Source organism: Eubalaena glacialis, chromosome 7 (genome assembly GCF_028564815.1).
Source record: "Eubalaena glacialis isolate mEubGla1 chromosome 7, mEubGla1.1.hap2.+ XY, whole genome shotgun sequence".
Taxonomy (NCBI): Eukaryota; Metazoa; Chordata; class Mammalia; order Artiodactyla; family Balaenidae; genus Eubalaena; species Eubalaena glacialis.
The window spans coordinates 40696612-40712506 of record NC_083722.1 but is presented as its reverse complement, the minus strand read 5'-3'; the positions used below and the strand labels follow the sequence as shown (position 1 = coordinate 40712506).

At 59.1% G+C, this 15895-nt stretch overlaps 1 protein-coding gene across 3 annotated transcripts in view; it reads right to left on the bottom strand.

The window, feature by feature from the left end:
- Positions 1-893: 893 nt before the first annotated feature.
- GRM4 (glutamate metabotropic receptor 4) overlaps positions 894-15895 on the bottom strand; it is a 99756-nt gene continuing 84754 nt past the window's right edge. For all 3 annotated transcript variants that reach the window (XM_061195140.1, XM_061195141.1, XM_061195142.1), the window contains 3 exons: positions 14478-15413; positions 7246-7492; positions 894-1192 (listed from right to left, as the gene is read on the bottom strand). In XM_061195140.1, coding sequence (XP_061051123.1) covers positions 1143-1192; positions 7246-7492; positions 14478-15413 — 1233 coding nt within the window. In that variant the 3' untranslated portion in view covers positions 894-1142. The remainder of the gene's footprint in view (positions 1193-7245; positions 7493-14477; positions 15414-15895) is intronic.

Below are 15895 nucleotides of genomic sequence, written 5' to 3'. Positions count from 1 at the left end.
AGGGGCTGATTTCTGGAACCTCCCACAGTGTCCTGGCCCCTCCCTGCCCAAGGACTCTCCAAGACCCCACCTGATGCCAGCCCAGGGAGCAGCCTCCACTGCCCCCAAGCCCTATGGCCCTATCAGCCATTTCCTCCTTCCCTCTCACTCCAGGCTCTCCAGCTTCAGGCTGAGCCGGGGGTCCCACCGCAGGGCCCTCAGTGGATGTGGAGCCAGGGTGCAAAACCATGTGTTTACTTTTATTAGAAATGTTCTTGGTATAAAAACAATCATGCGCTACACATTGTCATCAGTGACCATCACCAAACACCCAGGCACTGAACTCCGTGTCATCGGCAGGAGGGGCAGGCGGGCAGGACACGTGGCAGACGGGCGGGGGCAGGCGGGCAAGCTGCGGGCCATGGGGACACACACAGAGGCCACCAGGAGGACGCAGCACTTTGCAAGACACTCGAGATTTGTTTTAGTTTTGGCTTTTTTGTGTTTTGATTTTTTTTTTTTTTTGCTTTTTTCTCTTTTGCGACACGTAAGATTTGGTGAATCAGGAAAAGATGGCAGGGAGAGACAGCAAAGGTTGGATGTAAATGAAGGCGAGGAGGGGGCTGAGGACAGGAAACAAAAATGCACAAGAGGAGAGACCCGGGTGGAGCACAAGAGAAAAGACAGGAGAAAGCTGGAGACGGCAGAGAAAAGGCAGAGACAGAAAGAAAGAAGAAGATACAGAAAAAGCAGACAGACACAGAGAGAACAGGCGATACAAAGAGAGAAGAGAAAATAAAGACAGGGATGGAGACAGACTGAGAAGGTCACCAATAGGACGGAGAGAGACGAGGGAGAGAGAAAACCAGTGCGGGGGGCCTCCTGTGGTTTGGGGCTGGGAGGGGCTTTGGTCCAGGACACAGGGTCTTGGGGTGGCCTGAAGCTTCCCCGGCCCCTCATCCTCCTCCTGTCACCAGCCCGGCTTGCCCAGGCAACCCAGCAGTGACCGCTGGGGGCTGTGCTATCTTCAGCACCAAGCCACGTCCGTGGGTGCCCACGGGCAGGTAGGACATCAGCTGGGCCCCCCTGGGGTGGGGGGCCTGGCCCGACGCACCATCCACAAGGGTCTGTTCTCCTCCTCCTGTGCAGCTCCGGTGGCCTAGCTAGATTGCATGGTTGGTGTAGGCGACGTAGGTCTGTTTGGTGGCCAGCGCTGGAAGGAGAGAGATGGGGGGAGGAGGAGTCAGGGGCTGTCTTCCTCCAACGCCCCTTCCGCAGGGGTGTGGCCCTGCCCACGGCATCAAGTCCGGACCCCTGAACTGAGCATCCCCCAGACCGGGGCAGGGTCCCACCTCGCCCCTCGCACTGCTTCCCCCAGACTCATCCCACCCACACCCACACCTGGGCTGCTGGCCGGGAGGGCCCTTCCCTCTTCACTTTGTCCCTCTAGGAGCACTGCCTCCTGACCCCAACCCTCTGTGAGTGTCACACCCCACACGGAGTCCCTGCCACCTCCTGACTCCACCACACTTTAAGAGAATCGTTTTTATTTGTGATATAGTCTTCAAGTATAATCAAGGGGGAGTTTTTCAGAAGTTCAACACACGCTCTGGAAGAGCACGTATGAAGAATATACATAGATAGCAGCCTAGCGGAAGTGAGTGGAAAATGGGGACAGAGGAGATAAATAATGGAACCAGAGAGGGGTCTTGTGAGGCTAGAAACTGAGGCGTATGACTGATTCGGCCCTCTCCCCATGCCCAAGGGAAACGGAAGTCCTCCAGGGCCCCTCAGGCCTCCGTGCAGCCACGCTTCCCATTTCTGGGTGTCCTGACTCGCCTCAGTCTTGAGCCTCTCTTATCTGCACCCAACACTCTGGCCCCTGCTCACCCCCACTGGGACCAGCGTTGCCTCTCTGGGTGTCTCCTCTCCCCGCCACAGCCAGGTGACAACGTCAGCTCCCCTGGGCAGCACGAGTGCCCCCACCTCCACCCCGCCGGGGTTCACGCCTCACGGCAGCCTCGCAAGGAGGCCAGATAAGCAGCACCCCCATTTGACAAATGAGGAGCTGAGGCCAGAGGAGTGAGGAGCCCAGCCAGGTCCTGGTTCTTGTCCTGTCCTGCCAGGGTTCAGGGTCTCCCTCTGTGGCCTGGGGACAGCTCAGTGAGAGTAACTGAGGCTGGTCTGCTGGTGCTGAGAGAGAAGACTAGACGGGGGAAAGCCCTGGTGCCCTTGGTCATAAAACTGCCTTGACTCCGTGAGGATCCTGACAGCTCAGAAAAGAGGGTACATCTGCCAGGCGCAGCCAGGGGTGTCTGCCTGGAGACGGTGACATGGAGGGGAGCAGTGTGGTGGGCTGCACGCTGACCACCCCCAACCCTCTTTCCCCATTTTTCACTGCCAAGTTAAGGACCACATTTCCCAGACTCCCTTGCAACCCCACGTGGCCCTGTGTGACTACATTCCTGCTAATGACAAGCGTCAAGGGCTGTGTGTAGCTTCCATGTCATCTGATTAAAATAGACTGCTTCCCCTGTACTTCCTCTCTTTTCCCTTCCAGGGCCAGAACAGACATTTGAGGTCAACCAGCCTCGGCCATGAGGATGAGGACAACCCTCTCGGAGCTGATGAAATGACAAAATGGAAGGAACCCGGGTCCCTGCACCTGCCCATCCCCCATGCACTACGATATCAGAGAAAAACAAACATCTGTCTGATTTGAGCCACTCTGTCCTGGGGCCTCTTTGTCACAGCAGCGTAACTAGAAGCCCACTCATACAGGCAGGACTACTGTGTCACCCTCTCAGGGGGTCCCCCGAGTGTGGGAAGAAGCAAAGTTGCTGGGGTGGGGTGAGCAGAGGGGACACCATGGGACCAGTGCGGAGGCATGAGGGTCAGAGTGCAGCTGAGCTAAAGGAAGAACTCTCTCCTGGCCTGAGCTGAGAGCGAAGTGGGTCGCTTTGTGCGGTAGGTGAGCTGAAATGCTCCCTGTCAGCAGAAATATTCAAGCAGAAGATGAACAATCACTGGGCAGGGAAGTTTCATGTTTTAGGTGCTACTGGAAGGACATGGTGCCCACGACACACAAGACAACATTAAGAACACAGCACAGCGCCTTACAGTTTGTGAAGAATGCCCACCTTCATTTCTAAAACGGCCCAGGTCCCTCCAGGATGCTGGAGGACCAAGAGGGGAGAAGGAGCACAGACCGGGCACCATTCAGGAGGGGCCTGGGCTGGGGGGCACCAGGGGAAGAGAGTTGAGCGACAGGAGGCTGGGACCTGGGGGTGGCACAAGGTGCTGAAAAGGAGGCGGAAGGTGGGAGGCCAGCGCAGATCAGCCTCTGGAGACCAGGGCCTCAGCCTCCCTCTGTGACTTCAAGCAGCTCCTCCCCTGCCCTGCGAGGCTGTGGTCTCCCTGCCAGTAGCAGGAGAGGAGTAGCCCTTTTTGCCTAGACTTCTTTTCCTGTGGGGCTTTGGCCACCCCCACCTCTCCACCCGACTCTCTCCCCCACCACCAGAAAAAGAGCCGGCAGCTGACTCTGTGAATCACGAGCCCGCAGGCCAAGGCTGGTGAGAATCAATTCCCCAGGGCTCCATCACCCCTTGGGTGAACTGATAATTATTGAGTTTCTAAACCTGTAAACCTGTCAGCAGCTCCTGGCTCAGAGGTGAAGGAAAACCTCAGCAGCAGCAGCAGCAAAATCTCCACTGACTGCAGGGAAACGGGAGCCTGAGGGTGGCCGTAGCGGCACCGAGAGCGGTAGGGACGAGAGAAAGTGGTGGGGAGGTGAGGGACAGCTGGGCCCCTCTTCTCCCTGAAACACCAGAGCTGCCTCCTTTAGAAAACCCAATCTGTAGGTCTCAGAACCTAGAAGCACATTCGGCCCTCAGCTATAAGCTAGGAGCCCCAGAGTCCTTCAGCAGAGCCTCAGTCTGACCGTCTGGAAAATGGGAGCAATGATTCTGCCCGGGGCCCCCAGGAGCTGTGAGGCTCAAAAGGAAGAGTTCTGGCCAAGAGTCAGGACACTTGAGGTCCAGCCCTGCCCTCACTGGTGTAGGGGATCTCAGCACCTGCCACGCGGCCTTTCTAACAAATTGAACCTCTCGGAGCCTCAACTCCCTCATGTTAGATGGGGTGATCATAAACCCTTAGCTGCTTTCAGCCACGGCATGGATAGAAATACTCTCTAAACCCTGCAAAATGGTAGGCGAAGGGGCAGGGCTGAATAACCACAGTGATGAGGACAGGATGGGGACAGCGACACTCCAGGGGCAGCCTCAGCATGGGGGGATGTGGGAGGGTGTGGGCAGAGGGCCCCGACCCATCCCTCGCCGACGACAGGCCCTGGCTGCTGGCTTTCAGTCCCCACCGCCTCAGATAACAATTAGCTGGGCAGCGGCAGGCACGAGCTGTCAGCCCCCATTTGTCGGCCCCATGTTTCCTTGCCTAATCTGCCTGCAATCGCGTCCCTGAATTATTTATTCTGTTGTTTGTTTAAAGATACGTGGCCTGCCAGTGACAGAGTGAAAAATGTCTCTGCTCCACGGGAGTGACACCTCCCCACTCCTCCCGCTCACACCCCCTCCATCTGGCTGTTCCCAGAATTAATCACCCAGCTCCTGCCCAGCGCCTCCACGGCCCCTGTTGTCACCGAGCTGAGATGGTGGGGGCAAGGGGCACTGGCCTCTGGTCCTCAGTGCAGGGGGCCATGGGGAGGGACAGCTCTCACCCTTCCCTCACAGGAAGCAGGGGCTGGGAAGACTTGGTCTCCCCTCGCCATGCCTGCACACCCCTCCTTGTCCCCTGTCCCCAGGTGACCAGCCTGAGCAGAGGCAGAGGCAACAGTGTCAATGAGGTGACATCAGCGCTGTGACAGTCCTGTCCCTGTGGTCCCCTCTGGCCTGTCACAGCACCATGAGGGCCACCCTCTGGGGTCAGGGTGCTATCTCCTGTTAGATACCCATGGTCTCCAGAGGGCTGATGCCCCACTCAGTCTCATGAGCCCTGGAGCAGAGTAGGGCCTGGAGGGATGGGACCCAGCAAGGGCGAGTCTCCGTGGGAAGGAGGAAAACTAAGTCAGGAGCCTGGGGCAGGGAGTGGCGAGGGGTCTGTGCTTAGGATAGGAGGGCCTGGTTAGGGGCAGCAGTGGGGGTTTCTGCACATCCGGGTGGACAAGAAAGCCCAGAGGTGGGGAGGCCCACAAAGACACTGCCCCTTCCCGTCGCAAGTAGAGGGCCCACCTGGCATCTGAAGGGAGCCCCAGGCTGTAGGTACAGGGAAGCTGGTGCTTTGGGAGGAAGAGCAGGACTGGAGAGAACCAGATGTCATCTGGTGGAGGGTGTGGCCAACAGAGTCATCAGGGGTGTCCATCAAAGGGGGGGGTGGTGCTGGAAGCCAGGTACACTGCTCAGCACAGAGAGAGAGGGAGGCCATATGAAGTCAGGGTCAAGAGAAAGACACTGGGTGGGGCCAGCCAGTCACCACCTTGCTATGTGACTTCAGGAGAGTCACTCACCCTCTCTGGGCCTCAGCTGGGGATTCAGCCCAATCTGGGCCTCACAGGACTGCTGTGAAGATCACTCACAGGGGAGAGAGCTCTGGGAAGTGAAAAATCCTGTTTGGATGTGGGAAGCTACTTTCCTCCTTTCCACGGCTGATATTCCTTCTACACGTGGGAATGATGTTGAGAATGGAAGATGCTTCACCCAGAGCCCCAGCGCGGGGAGCCTGTAAGAGGGGCTGTCCCAGTCCAAACACACCTGCGAGGGGAGGTCTCCTGTTTCTCCTGATCTCTTGGTGGGTGACAAAGGGGCTCCTCTCTGGAGCCTACGCTCACCAATGTCCCTCCTGCTGCCACCAACAATGTCCACTTCTGGCCTTTCCCCCAGTACTAGAGGGAGAAAGCAGAGTGCTAACCCCAGGTGCCACCAGGATCTGAAACTCTCCTGGGGAGAGGGGCTCTCCTCCTCCTCCCCCACCAACGGAAGCCCCCCAAGACTCTCAGAGAGCGGGGAGGCAGGAGGAGCTGCCATGTTAACCATTTGGACACTTACAGGGTGTCCAGGGAGGGAGGCAGGTGTGCAGTGGGGCAGGGGTGACCACAGCAACCCCTCAACCCTGTCCGCCCGGGAGCAACCAGAAGCGAGGCCCATGCAGGCCCAGCCCACAGGCCGGAGGCCTCGGTCTCTGCTCAGAGGCAGCGGGGATACCACGTGCTGCTGTGTGGCCTGGGTGAGTCCCTCGCCTTTCTGAGCCTCCCTTTCCTCACCTGTAGCAGCAAGTAACTAAAAATCACTGCTTTCAAGGTGGCTGTGAAAATGAAAACTGGTTCCTGGCAGGTGTGGCCCACAGTTGGGGTTCAAGAAATGGTCACCACTGTTACTGGTCCCCCAAGGCCTAACCTGTCCCTCACATGCCCAGCCCCTCTCTCCTCTCTGTCCCTTCTCGTCACACCGAGGGCCGGCTCCAGGGGGCACAGGGAGGTAGGCAAAGATGGTGGCCCTGCTCCCTCCTGTACACATCCCTCAACCACTGAGGGACCAAGTCCTGCCCAGGCTTTGGGTCTGCCCCTCAGATGCTAAGGGTCCCACATCCTCCCCTCCCCCAACCCTCTCAAAGCACCACCCTCTACAGCTGAGGTCTCCTGGGACACCTCGCCGAGAACCACGGCTCTGCGGGCCCTCCTCCCCGCGCCAGCCCTCACTTACCCATCCCAGGGCCCGTATCCTGAGTCCCCATCTCTCAGGGCCCTGCCAGGGGGCGGCTGGGCAAAGCCAAGCCGAGGGGTTTCAACTGCTCTGGCACCAGGGCCACAGCTCCCAGGTTACCAAAGGGCCCCAGAGTAGTGGCCCTCCAGACAATCCCTTCCCCAGGGAGACTGAAAGGGCACAGGCCCAGATGTGGACTCCAGGGCAGAGAAATCCCGAAGTCTCAGGTCACTCTGCCTGAACCGAGGCCCCCCCCAACACCCGCCCCCTGCCGCCTCTCCCTAGGTAGGCAGGGATCCCTGGAAAGGAGAGGCTAGAGCGGGGCAGGGGGGTGTGTGGAGCGGGACCTGGAGAGACCCCATTACCCAGACAGAGTGGGGCAGAGGGGGCTAAGCTAGAGCCTCAAGCCTCTCCTCTGGGTGGGGACGGCTCACCTGCGGCCTCAGGGCTCTCCCAGTGCCCTCATTGGACCAGACTTGGGGGGGGCTGACCTTCTCCAGGAAGGGGGCGGGGCCTGGGCGGGCCCAGAGGGAGAGGGGCGGGGCCAGGCACTCACCTGGAGCTTCCAGGTTCTCACAGAGCTCGGACTTGGCCTCGCCGTTGGGCCGCAAGCTGCCCTTCTGCGTGAACTTGTTGGACATGGTGGCGGCGGTGACGACGGCTTTGAGGCTGCGCTTGCGCTTGGGCAAGTTCTGCTCCGGGTGGAAGAGGATGATGTAGACCTTGGGCATGTAGAGCATCCCCAGGGACACCGAGGCGCTCAGACTCACCGAGACCGTCAGCGTCGTCGTCTGGATGTACAGCTGGGGGCGGGCCGGGGGCGGTGTCAGGGCGGGCTCCGCCCCGGCCTCTGGGGGGGGGCCCTGTCTGAAGCCCACGCCCTAGACAGACACAGTGGGGGACAAACCCGGGGACCGCCCTGTGTCCCGCTGGCTTCGGGCAGAAGGGAGTTGTGGTATAGAGCTGGGACTTTAGACCAGAATCCCTGGATTCAGCCGGGCTCACCACTGTCACTGTGTGATCTGGGGCAAGTCACATCCTTGGGCCTCAGTTTCCTCGGGTATAATATCGGCATGATAATTCTAGCCCTTTCCTCATAGGGCTGTTGTGAGTTTGAAATGACTTAATAAATGGCAAAAACATGTAAAATAATATTTGGCACTTGGTCAGTGCACAGAAGTGTTCACCACTGTTATGTGCTATTTGGTAGAGGCCCCTGGGGAGGGGCCCTCAGGGGACAGCTGACCCTCCTTGGGGGCAGCGCCCCCTGCACAGGGCTGGGAGTGAGATGAACATCTGTCAGTGCCTTGTAGTAACTCCCAGTGGCCATGGCACAGCCCCTCGACCGGGCCCCCCATTCAGTGACTGCCCCCCCACATGCCACCCTGTGCAGAGCAGGCCGCTGGCACAGGAGCCGTGGCCTGATCGTGATCCACTGATGGCAGCCCAGTCAAAGCTCATTTCACGCTCACTCACCAGCACTAACGGTGACAGATGTTTAGCAAAATGAAAGTCCATTAATCTGGGTGTCGGGTAATCCATTCTTCAATAGTGGGGCCTTCCAGGCAGGGCCCGACAATTCCCACCACCCCCGCCTGGGATCCCCTCCCCACCTCCTCCCTCCCTCCGGGTCCTCCAGGCCTCAGCTGCCCCTCTGGCCCCCTCAGCCAGGGTGGGGCCAGGGGAAGCCCGGGCTGTGGCCCCCAGGTCTGGGTATGGGAAAGCAGGAAATGCTCTGCGCCCAGATCTGCCGTTTCCGGGCCTGGGCCCCTCCCCTGGGGCCTGGCTAATGTACCACCTCCTCCAGAAAGCTCTCCCTGACTCTCAGCTCTAGCCAATCCCCCATGATAGCCATCACTCCTTGCACCCAGCCCAGCAGTGGGGGACCGAGGTCTGGACTTGCCTCCTGAGGTCACAGGAGCCCTGAGCTCATCTGGAAGTCTCCCGAAAGGAGGGGCCAGGTCCTCCCATTCTCACATTCCTCCCCATCTCTCGCCCCTCTCATAAATACCTCATGACCTGGATCTGAAGGCCTTCATCCCAGCCACCCTTCCCCGGGTCTCCTTTGGGAGAGGGGCTGAAGAAGCTCTAGGGTCCGAGAGGAGAGAGGTGTGTGACCCTGAGGAAGTCTCATCCCCTCTCCGGCCCTCAGTTTTCTCAACAGCGCAATGGGATAATAGCACCTACCTCACCCAAACCATGAGGCTACCCAAGTGCAGACTGTGAGGCCACATGAAACTTACAGGGCACCAGAGGTGGGTGGGGGGGAAGGAGGCTGGGAGTGTAGAGAGGCTGTTTCATTTGCCACCATTCACAAAATGTCACAGGCCTGGGGAAATGAGAGCTTGTTCCCTAGTGAGCACACAACCCTTTGTCCTCACACGCAACCCACACTCTCATCGACAGGCACAGTGCTGCCGCCCAGCATGTGGACCGGGAGAGGTCATGACAAGCCAGTAGGTGGGTGCTGGCTACCTCTCCCATCCCCTGGATGGCACTGGGGGCCAGGGCGGAAGGAGTGAAGGGGGACAGTCTCCAGAATATCATAACAGACCCTTGGAGAAGACAGTGGAAATCTGGGCTAAGCAAGAACGGGCTTGTTACCTGGGTCTTCACTATTGACTGGGGGTCCCGTGGGGACAAGGTGTGTCTCCCTCATTAGACTGGGGGTTTCCTGAGGGCAGGGGTGTCTCTCCTTTTGCACTGGGGGTTCTTGGGTATAAGGGTGTATTTCCAGGGCAGATATCCATCTTAGGTCTTTTGCCCCCAACTTGTTGATGGGAAGGAGGTATAGTTGGGCCAATATGGGGATGGTGGGACAGGGGTCAAGTACCCTCTCTGGGCAGAGTGAGGCCTGCAGTGGACACAGCCCTGTATGGGGGTCAGGGGGCTAGGTTCCAGATTCCACTCTGCCCTGACCCACTGAGGGATGCTGAGCCCCCTCCACTAATACAGGCAGAGTTCGCTCCATGGGCATGCACACTCGGTTTAACACCTTGCGGCAGCCACCTTGAATCCTGAATAATTTTTGAACAAGGGGCCTTCGTTTTCATTTTGCTCCTGTCCCTGAAAACTATGGAGCCAGCCCCGAGCACAGGCCTCGGTGTTCTGTTCTAATCTGTTTTTCAGCCTAGGAGCATTTCTGCACACAAAATACAAGGAGGGGTGTAAAGAGATCAAACTTGGACAAAGCTGCCCCCGTCTGCTGGGGCCCCTCCCCGCCAGCATGGGCCCTGGGGGCTCCTCTAGCCATGCCCAGGCTGGGGGCGGCTGGCCCTGTGCACAGAAGTGGGGCTGTGCACCCCCAGCCCCTCTCCTTGCCCCAGGGTCTGGAGTTCTCACCCCACCACTGGCTCCAGCATTGTTCTGGGGCCCCCCAGGGTGAAGGTGCATGTCATCACCAGGAGGTGGTAGCGTGTTAACCCTGTCAGAGAAGCAGCGGTCCTCTGGAACCTCTAGCCTGCAGGGATGGGGCCCAGGCGCGGATGCAGGTCTCAAACAGATGCAGAGTAAGAGGCGGCTTCCAGGATGTGATTTTACCTTCTCTCTTCTTCCAGGATGTGATTTCACCTTCTCTCCCATCCACCCATCCTCCAGCCTGAACTGCCACCCCTCCTGCTCCCCTCTTTGACTTTGGTCAGGCCCTTGCTACACTCCGTCCTCTGCAAGGAATCCTGCCTTAGCCTCACGAGTCACTGCTCCCCAGAGTGAAGGAGGTTGTCAGAGCTGGGTTTGATGGGGGAGGACAGAGGTCACCTGGGGTGGGGCCAAAGGCAAAGAAAGGAGCTGCTGTGGAAGTGGACAATGCAGTTCCTGTCTTGTGCTCGGTCTGGTGGGGGGCACGGAGGAGTCCACCTGCTTCGTGTTTCTGCCCAGGCTGACCCTGGTGGGTCCTGAGATCCTCAGTCTAACAAACCAGACAAATGACCTTCCCCACAACCTGGCCGGCCTCTGAGGCCACGGCCCGCCCCAGCCTGGCTGAGCAGTAACCCCAACCGGTGGAGAGACGATACCCCAGTCAGCTCAGGGTAATGGCACGCGGCTACGCAGGTGAGCCCTGGAAATCCAGGCCAACATGGGAGATCCGGTCGCCTGCTCACCAGAGCAACATGGACAGCTTCACTCGGCGCCACCTGCAGCCTGGGGGACAGGCGGGGTTGCAAGTACGCGTGCGCACACACCAGGGCACGCACAGATGCTCACAAATCCACACTCATGTACCCATACAACCCTGCATTCACACACACACACCTGAACTCACAGCCGCACACTCCTACCTGACTCAGATACACCTGGGCTCTCACACACACACACCCCTTCATGTACCTGGGTACACACATGTGTGCACACACACAGATGCACTCAACACACCTGCACACATACTTGAACACACACATACACCTGTGCACACACACACCTACACTCAAACATCTGCACATACACTGCTGAGCACGCACACTTAATCTGCACACCCAAATACACCCTAGCAGCCATGAACCCTCAGTGCACACACCTGTCCATCCCCACTCAATCTGCACACATACACACACACACACACACACACACACTGCCCATCCACTGCTCAATGTGCACAAAAAGGCACACACACATTCTGTACACACACACTTCTGTACCCATAACACAATTCCCCATAGTAGCCCCACTCTACTCCATCTACACACACACACACACACACACACACACACACACACACACTAGCACCCAGGACCCAGCAGTAATTGGGGCTGTTTGTAGCTCAGACATGACACAGCACAGTTAGAGCCCCAGGGTTGCCTGAGCCTCTAAGAAGCCTGGTGGTCTGAACTGGAGGGACTTCAGAGCTCCCCTCCCCACCCTCGCCTCATTCAGAAGCCCAGAGAAGGAGGGGGCGTATCCCATGTTGATGCCATCAGGGGCAGAGCTGGGTCTCAGGACCATACGCTGGTGTGGGCCAGCCTGCTTTGTGACCCTGGGCAGGTCCCTCGCCCTCTCTGGGCCTCAGAGGAGATCATCTCAGAGGCTCCTTTTCATAATCTGTACTGAGAGGAGCCTCCTAAAAAGGGAGAAATCAGAGGCAGGTGGGGTGGCCTGGAGAGATGGGGGGAGGGTGCCGAGAGGGGGGCTGGGCCCCAGCGCCTGGAGGTGGGAGGGTCTGGTAGCAGGATGACAGGGACCGCACTGGGAGCAGCGTGCTGGCAGGCAGCCAGGGGAAGTAATGGGAAGGCAGAGCAAGGGCCTGAACCACCATGCTGTCAGCCACCTGGCTGTGTACCTTTACACCCTGAGGAGGCGAGGGAAGGGGCCTCCTGGGATTGTTGAGGGTAATGTCTCAAGCTGCCAGCTTCCTGGGGCGTGGGCGGCCTCCCCTGATGGCTCCATGGGCCTACTGGGTGCTGCGGGGCGTGCGGGCCTCTGCCTGCAGCGGGGAAGGCCTCTCGCTGGCCTGCTGGGGGTGGAGACCCAGCCCACCGTGCGAGCTGTTCCTCAGCAGCGGTGGCTTTGGCTCAAGTGTGCAGGGTGGCCTGGAGCAAGGTCTGGTCTCAGACCTCAGGGCACTCACTGCCAGCCTCAAGGTCTGCTTCTCAGAACCCCCAGCCTGCTGGGTCACCATTGGAAGACAGGCCACAGGCCTCTCTGCACCAGACCCAAGGGATTTGGGGTGGAGGGCGCAGCTCCTGCCCTTGAGGAGCTGCTGGAGAAGGGGTGGGCACCTACCAAGGAAGGCCCAGGGGGAGAGGTGCCCCAGAGCTGCAGGGAGTGGTGTGGGCTTGGGAGGGGCTCCTGAGTTAGACAGAGTAGGTTCAAGTAGTCCAGCCGTGCCTCCTACTGGCTGTGTGACCTTAGACAAGTCACTTCACCTCTCTGTGCCTCCACGTCCTCATCTGTAAACAGGGATGGTGAATCTACCCTAGCCCACTGTTGTGGTGTCTGCTGACCACCAGGTGAAGTGCCTGACACATGACAAGCAGCCATCCGTGGTTGCTTTGACTGCCGCCTCACTGAGGCCAAGCATCCCTAGGAGCTCACACCCAGGCTCACTCTTTAAATGCTGTCCACAGCATGGCGACTCCCCCAGGTACAGATCTAACCCAGCCCTCGTCCCTGAACCCCAGACTCACATAGTCAACCACTGACTCAACAGCTGCACTTGGACGTCCCATGGGCATCCCAAACTCAGCACCTCCAGAGGACTTCCGGATCTCTGCCCCCCATCGGCTCCGCTGCCGTCTCTACCCCGCCCCGCACCCCCCCACCCCAGTGCAGACACTCCTTCCTTCCCATCGCTCACACCAACGACTGTGGAGTCATCCTGACTCCCCTCTGCGCCTCTCATCCCACATGCACTCCATCGGAAACCCAGCCAGCCCCACCCCCCTGACACAGCAGGAATCCCCCGCTCCTCACCACTCCTGCTGCCAGCAGCTCCTGTCGGGATCATTACAACCACCTCCAGCAGGGCTCCACCCAGCAGCCAGAGGGATCCTTTTAAACCTATGTCCCAACGCATCCCTCCCTGCCCAGAACCCCACAGTGGCTCCCTTCTCACTCCCGGTGAAAGCCAACATCCTTCCCACAGCCTCTGGGTCCTACACCATCTGCTCTGTCTGCCCCTTGACCTCGTCCCCTCCACCCTCCTTCCCAGCCCCAGCCTCCTTACAGTGGGTAAACGGCTTTTACACCCCTCATGTTGTGTGATTGTTTCAACACCTGTAAGGACTGCAGAGGAAGGGTCATGGCCCCAATCTATTGATGAAGAAACTGAAGCAGAGAGGCCAGCTGGCTTGCCCAGGATCCCACAGTTAGACACAGCGCTGGGGTCCTCGGTCCCTCTGATTCTCCCTATCTCTGGCCTCTGACTTCAGTGACTCCCAATCCTTCAAGATAAAACCCCCCAGCACCCAGGCAGCGCTGGGGCAGTGATGTGGGCAGAGTCCACGGGGCCCTTGGGGTGTATCTAGACCCTCAGGCCAGGCTGGCAGGATGGCCTGACAGAGCCAGCAAGAGGCGGCTCATCGGCAGCTCCGGCCAGTGGAGGGTGGACCCTCAGCTGATGCTGCCAGGTACCCCCTCCTGGCCTTCGGGCTGGCTTGGGGCCAGGGAGAGAGGGAGCGAGTGCCCAATACATCACCCACCTCGGGGACTCATGGGGATCCTGCAAGGGCAGAGAAGAGGGTGGAGAGAGGAGGAAGAAAAGAGGAGTGGACAGAAAGGAAGATGGGCTGAGTAGGGAGAGAGGTAAGGGAGAGTATAGAAAAGAATGGGGAATTCCCTGGCAGTCCAGTGGTTAGGACTCCATGCTCTCACTGCCGAGGGCCCGGGGTTTGATCCCTGGTCAGGGAACTAAGATCCCACAAGCCACGTGGCACAGCCAAAAAAAAGAATGAAAGCGGGGGCAGCATCCCAGGCTGGCAGAGAGAGAGGAAGGTGGGAAAGAGGTGGGGAGGAGAAAAAGGTGGGGCGGGAGAGGCAGGGATGGAGAGATAGGGAAAGAGAGAGGAGAGGGAGAGAGGAGAGGCGGAGGGTAGAGAGAAGGTGGGAAGGAGCAGGAAGGAGAGAGATGAGGCAGCGGAAGGTGGTGGGGGCAGAGAGAAAAGGGAGAGGAGGCAGGAGAAGAGAAAGGGAGAGAGAGAGGAGAGAAACCCAGAACCTCGAGAGAAAACTGAGACAGAGAGAAGACAGAATGAGGCAGGAATGAAGGCACTTCCAGAGCAAGGTGGGAGGCCAACTAGCCTCAGGAGGCTGCCCCCTGCTTACCGCCCTCACCCACCCCCAGCCCCTGCCACTCACCTTGTCAGCCGACTGCGAGGTACCAAAGAAGATGGGGATAAAGGCGAGCCAGACGATGCAGGTGGTGTACATGGTGAAGCCGATGGGCTTGGCCTCATTGAAGGTCTCAGGCACTCCGCGCGTCTTGATGGCATACACAGTGCACGTGACCATGAGCAGCATGCTGTAGCCCAGCAGGCAGATGAGCGACAGGTCCGAGATGTCACACTTGAGCACGCCCCTGGCGAAGCGGGGGTCGAGCGTCCGCTGGTCCTGGAAGTCCACCACCGAATGGGAGGGGTCCACTACAAACCACACGCAGATGCCCAGCAGCTGCAGGGAGATGAGGCTGAAGGTTATGGCCAGCTGCGAGGCAGGGCTGATGAAGCGCGGGGCGCTGACCGACCGCTTGCCCTGCTCGAAGATGCGATAGATGCGGTTGGTCTTGGTGAGGAGGGCCGCATAGCTGATGCTCATGCCGAGCCCCAGGAAGATCCGGCGCAGAGAGCAGGTACCCAGGTCGGGCTCGGCGATCATGAGAAAGGTGGTGGCGTAGCACAGGAAGATGCCCGCCAGCAGCACGTAACTCAGCTCGCGGCCCGAGGCCTTGACGATGGGCGTGTCGTTGTAGCGCACGAAGGTGACCACCACGAACAGCGTGGCAGCGATGCCCACCACAGCCAGGAAGAGGGGCAGCACGGCCCAGGGTGAGTCCCACTCAAGCTTGATGATGGGGATGGGCTGGCAGCCCGTGTGGTTCTCTGTGGGCCGCATGTCGTAGGGACATGTCTTGCAGGTGTAGCGGTCCACCTGGTACTGGTACCCCGTGCAGGGCTCGCAGTGCCAGCAGCAGGGCATGCCCTTCACCGTCTTCTTCCGCTCACCCGGCTGGCAGGGCAGGCTGCAGATGGAGCGGGGCAGCTGCTGCCCGCTCCCTGGCCATTGCATCCGCTCTATCTGGCAACAACAGTGCAGAGGAGCGGGCCTCAGGACATGCCACCAAGTGCCCTGGACCGCCCCACTGGTGGCACCAATCTGAATCACTTAGTTAGTGATTTTAGTTAGATGGCTAAAATCCAGCTGCCCAGGCCCTGCCAGGATCAGCTGAATCCAACAGCTGCATTTAAATAAGCTCCCCGGGGCAGGATTCAGACCCAGCTGACCATGGGGGATCCTGCTGGAATACAAAACTCCCAAGGGTCATATGGAGAAATGCCCAGAGACTGGCAGTGACAACCTAGGGTCACATGGCAGAGTGGAGAGAACCCAGCAGTCCCGACTCCCAGCCCCATGAGGCCTTGCTACTCAAAGTGGTCCCCAGACCGGCCACATCAGCATCACCCAGGAGCTTGTTGGAAATGGAAATTTTTGGTCCACCCCAGACCCACTGACACAGAATCTGAGTTTTAACAAGACCCCGCAGGTGACTCCTGTGCACC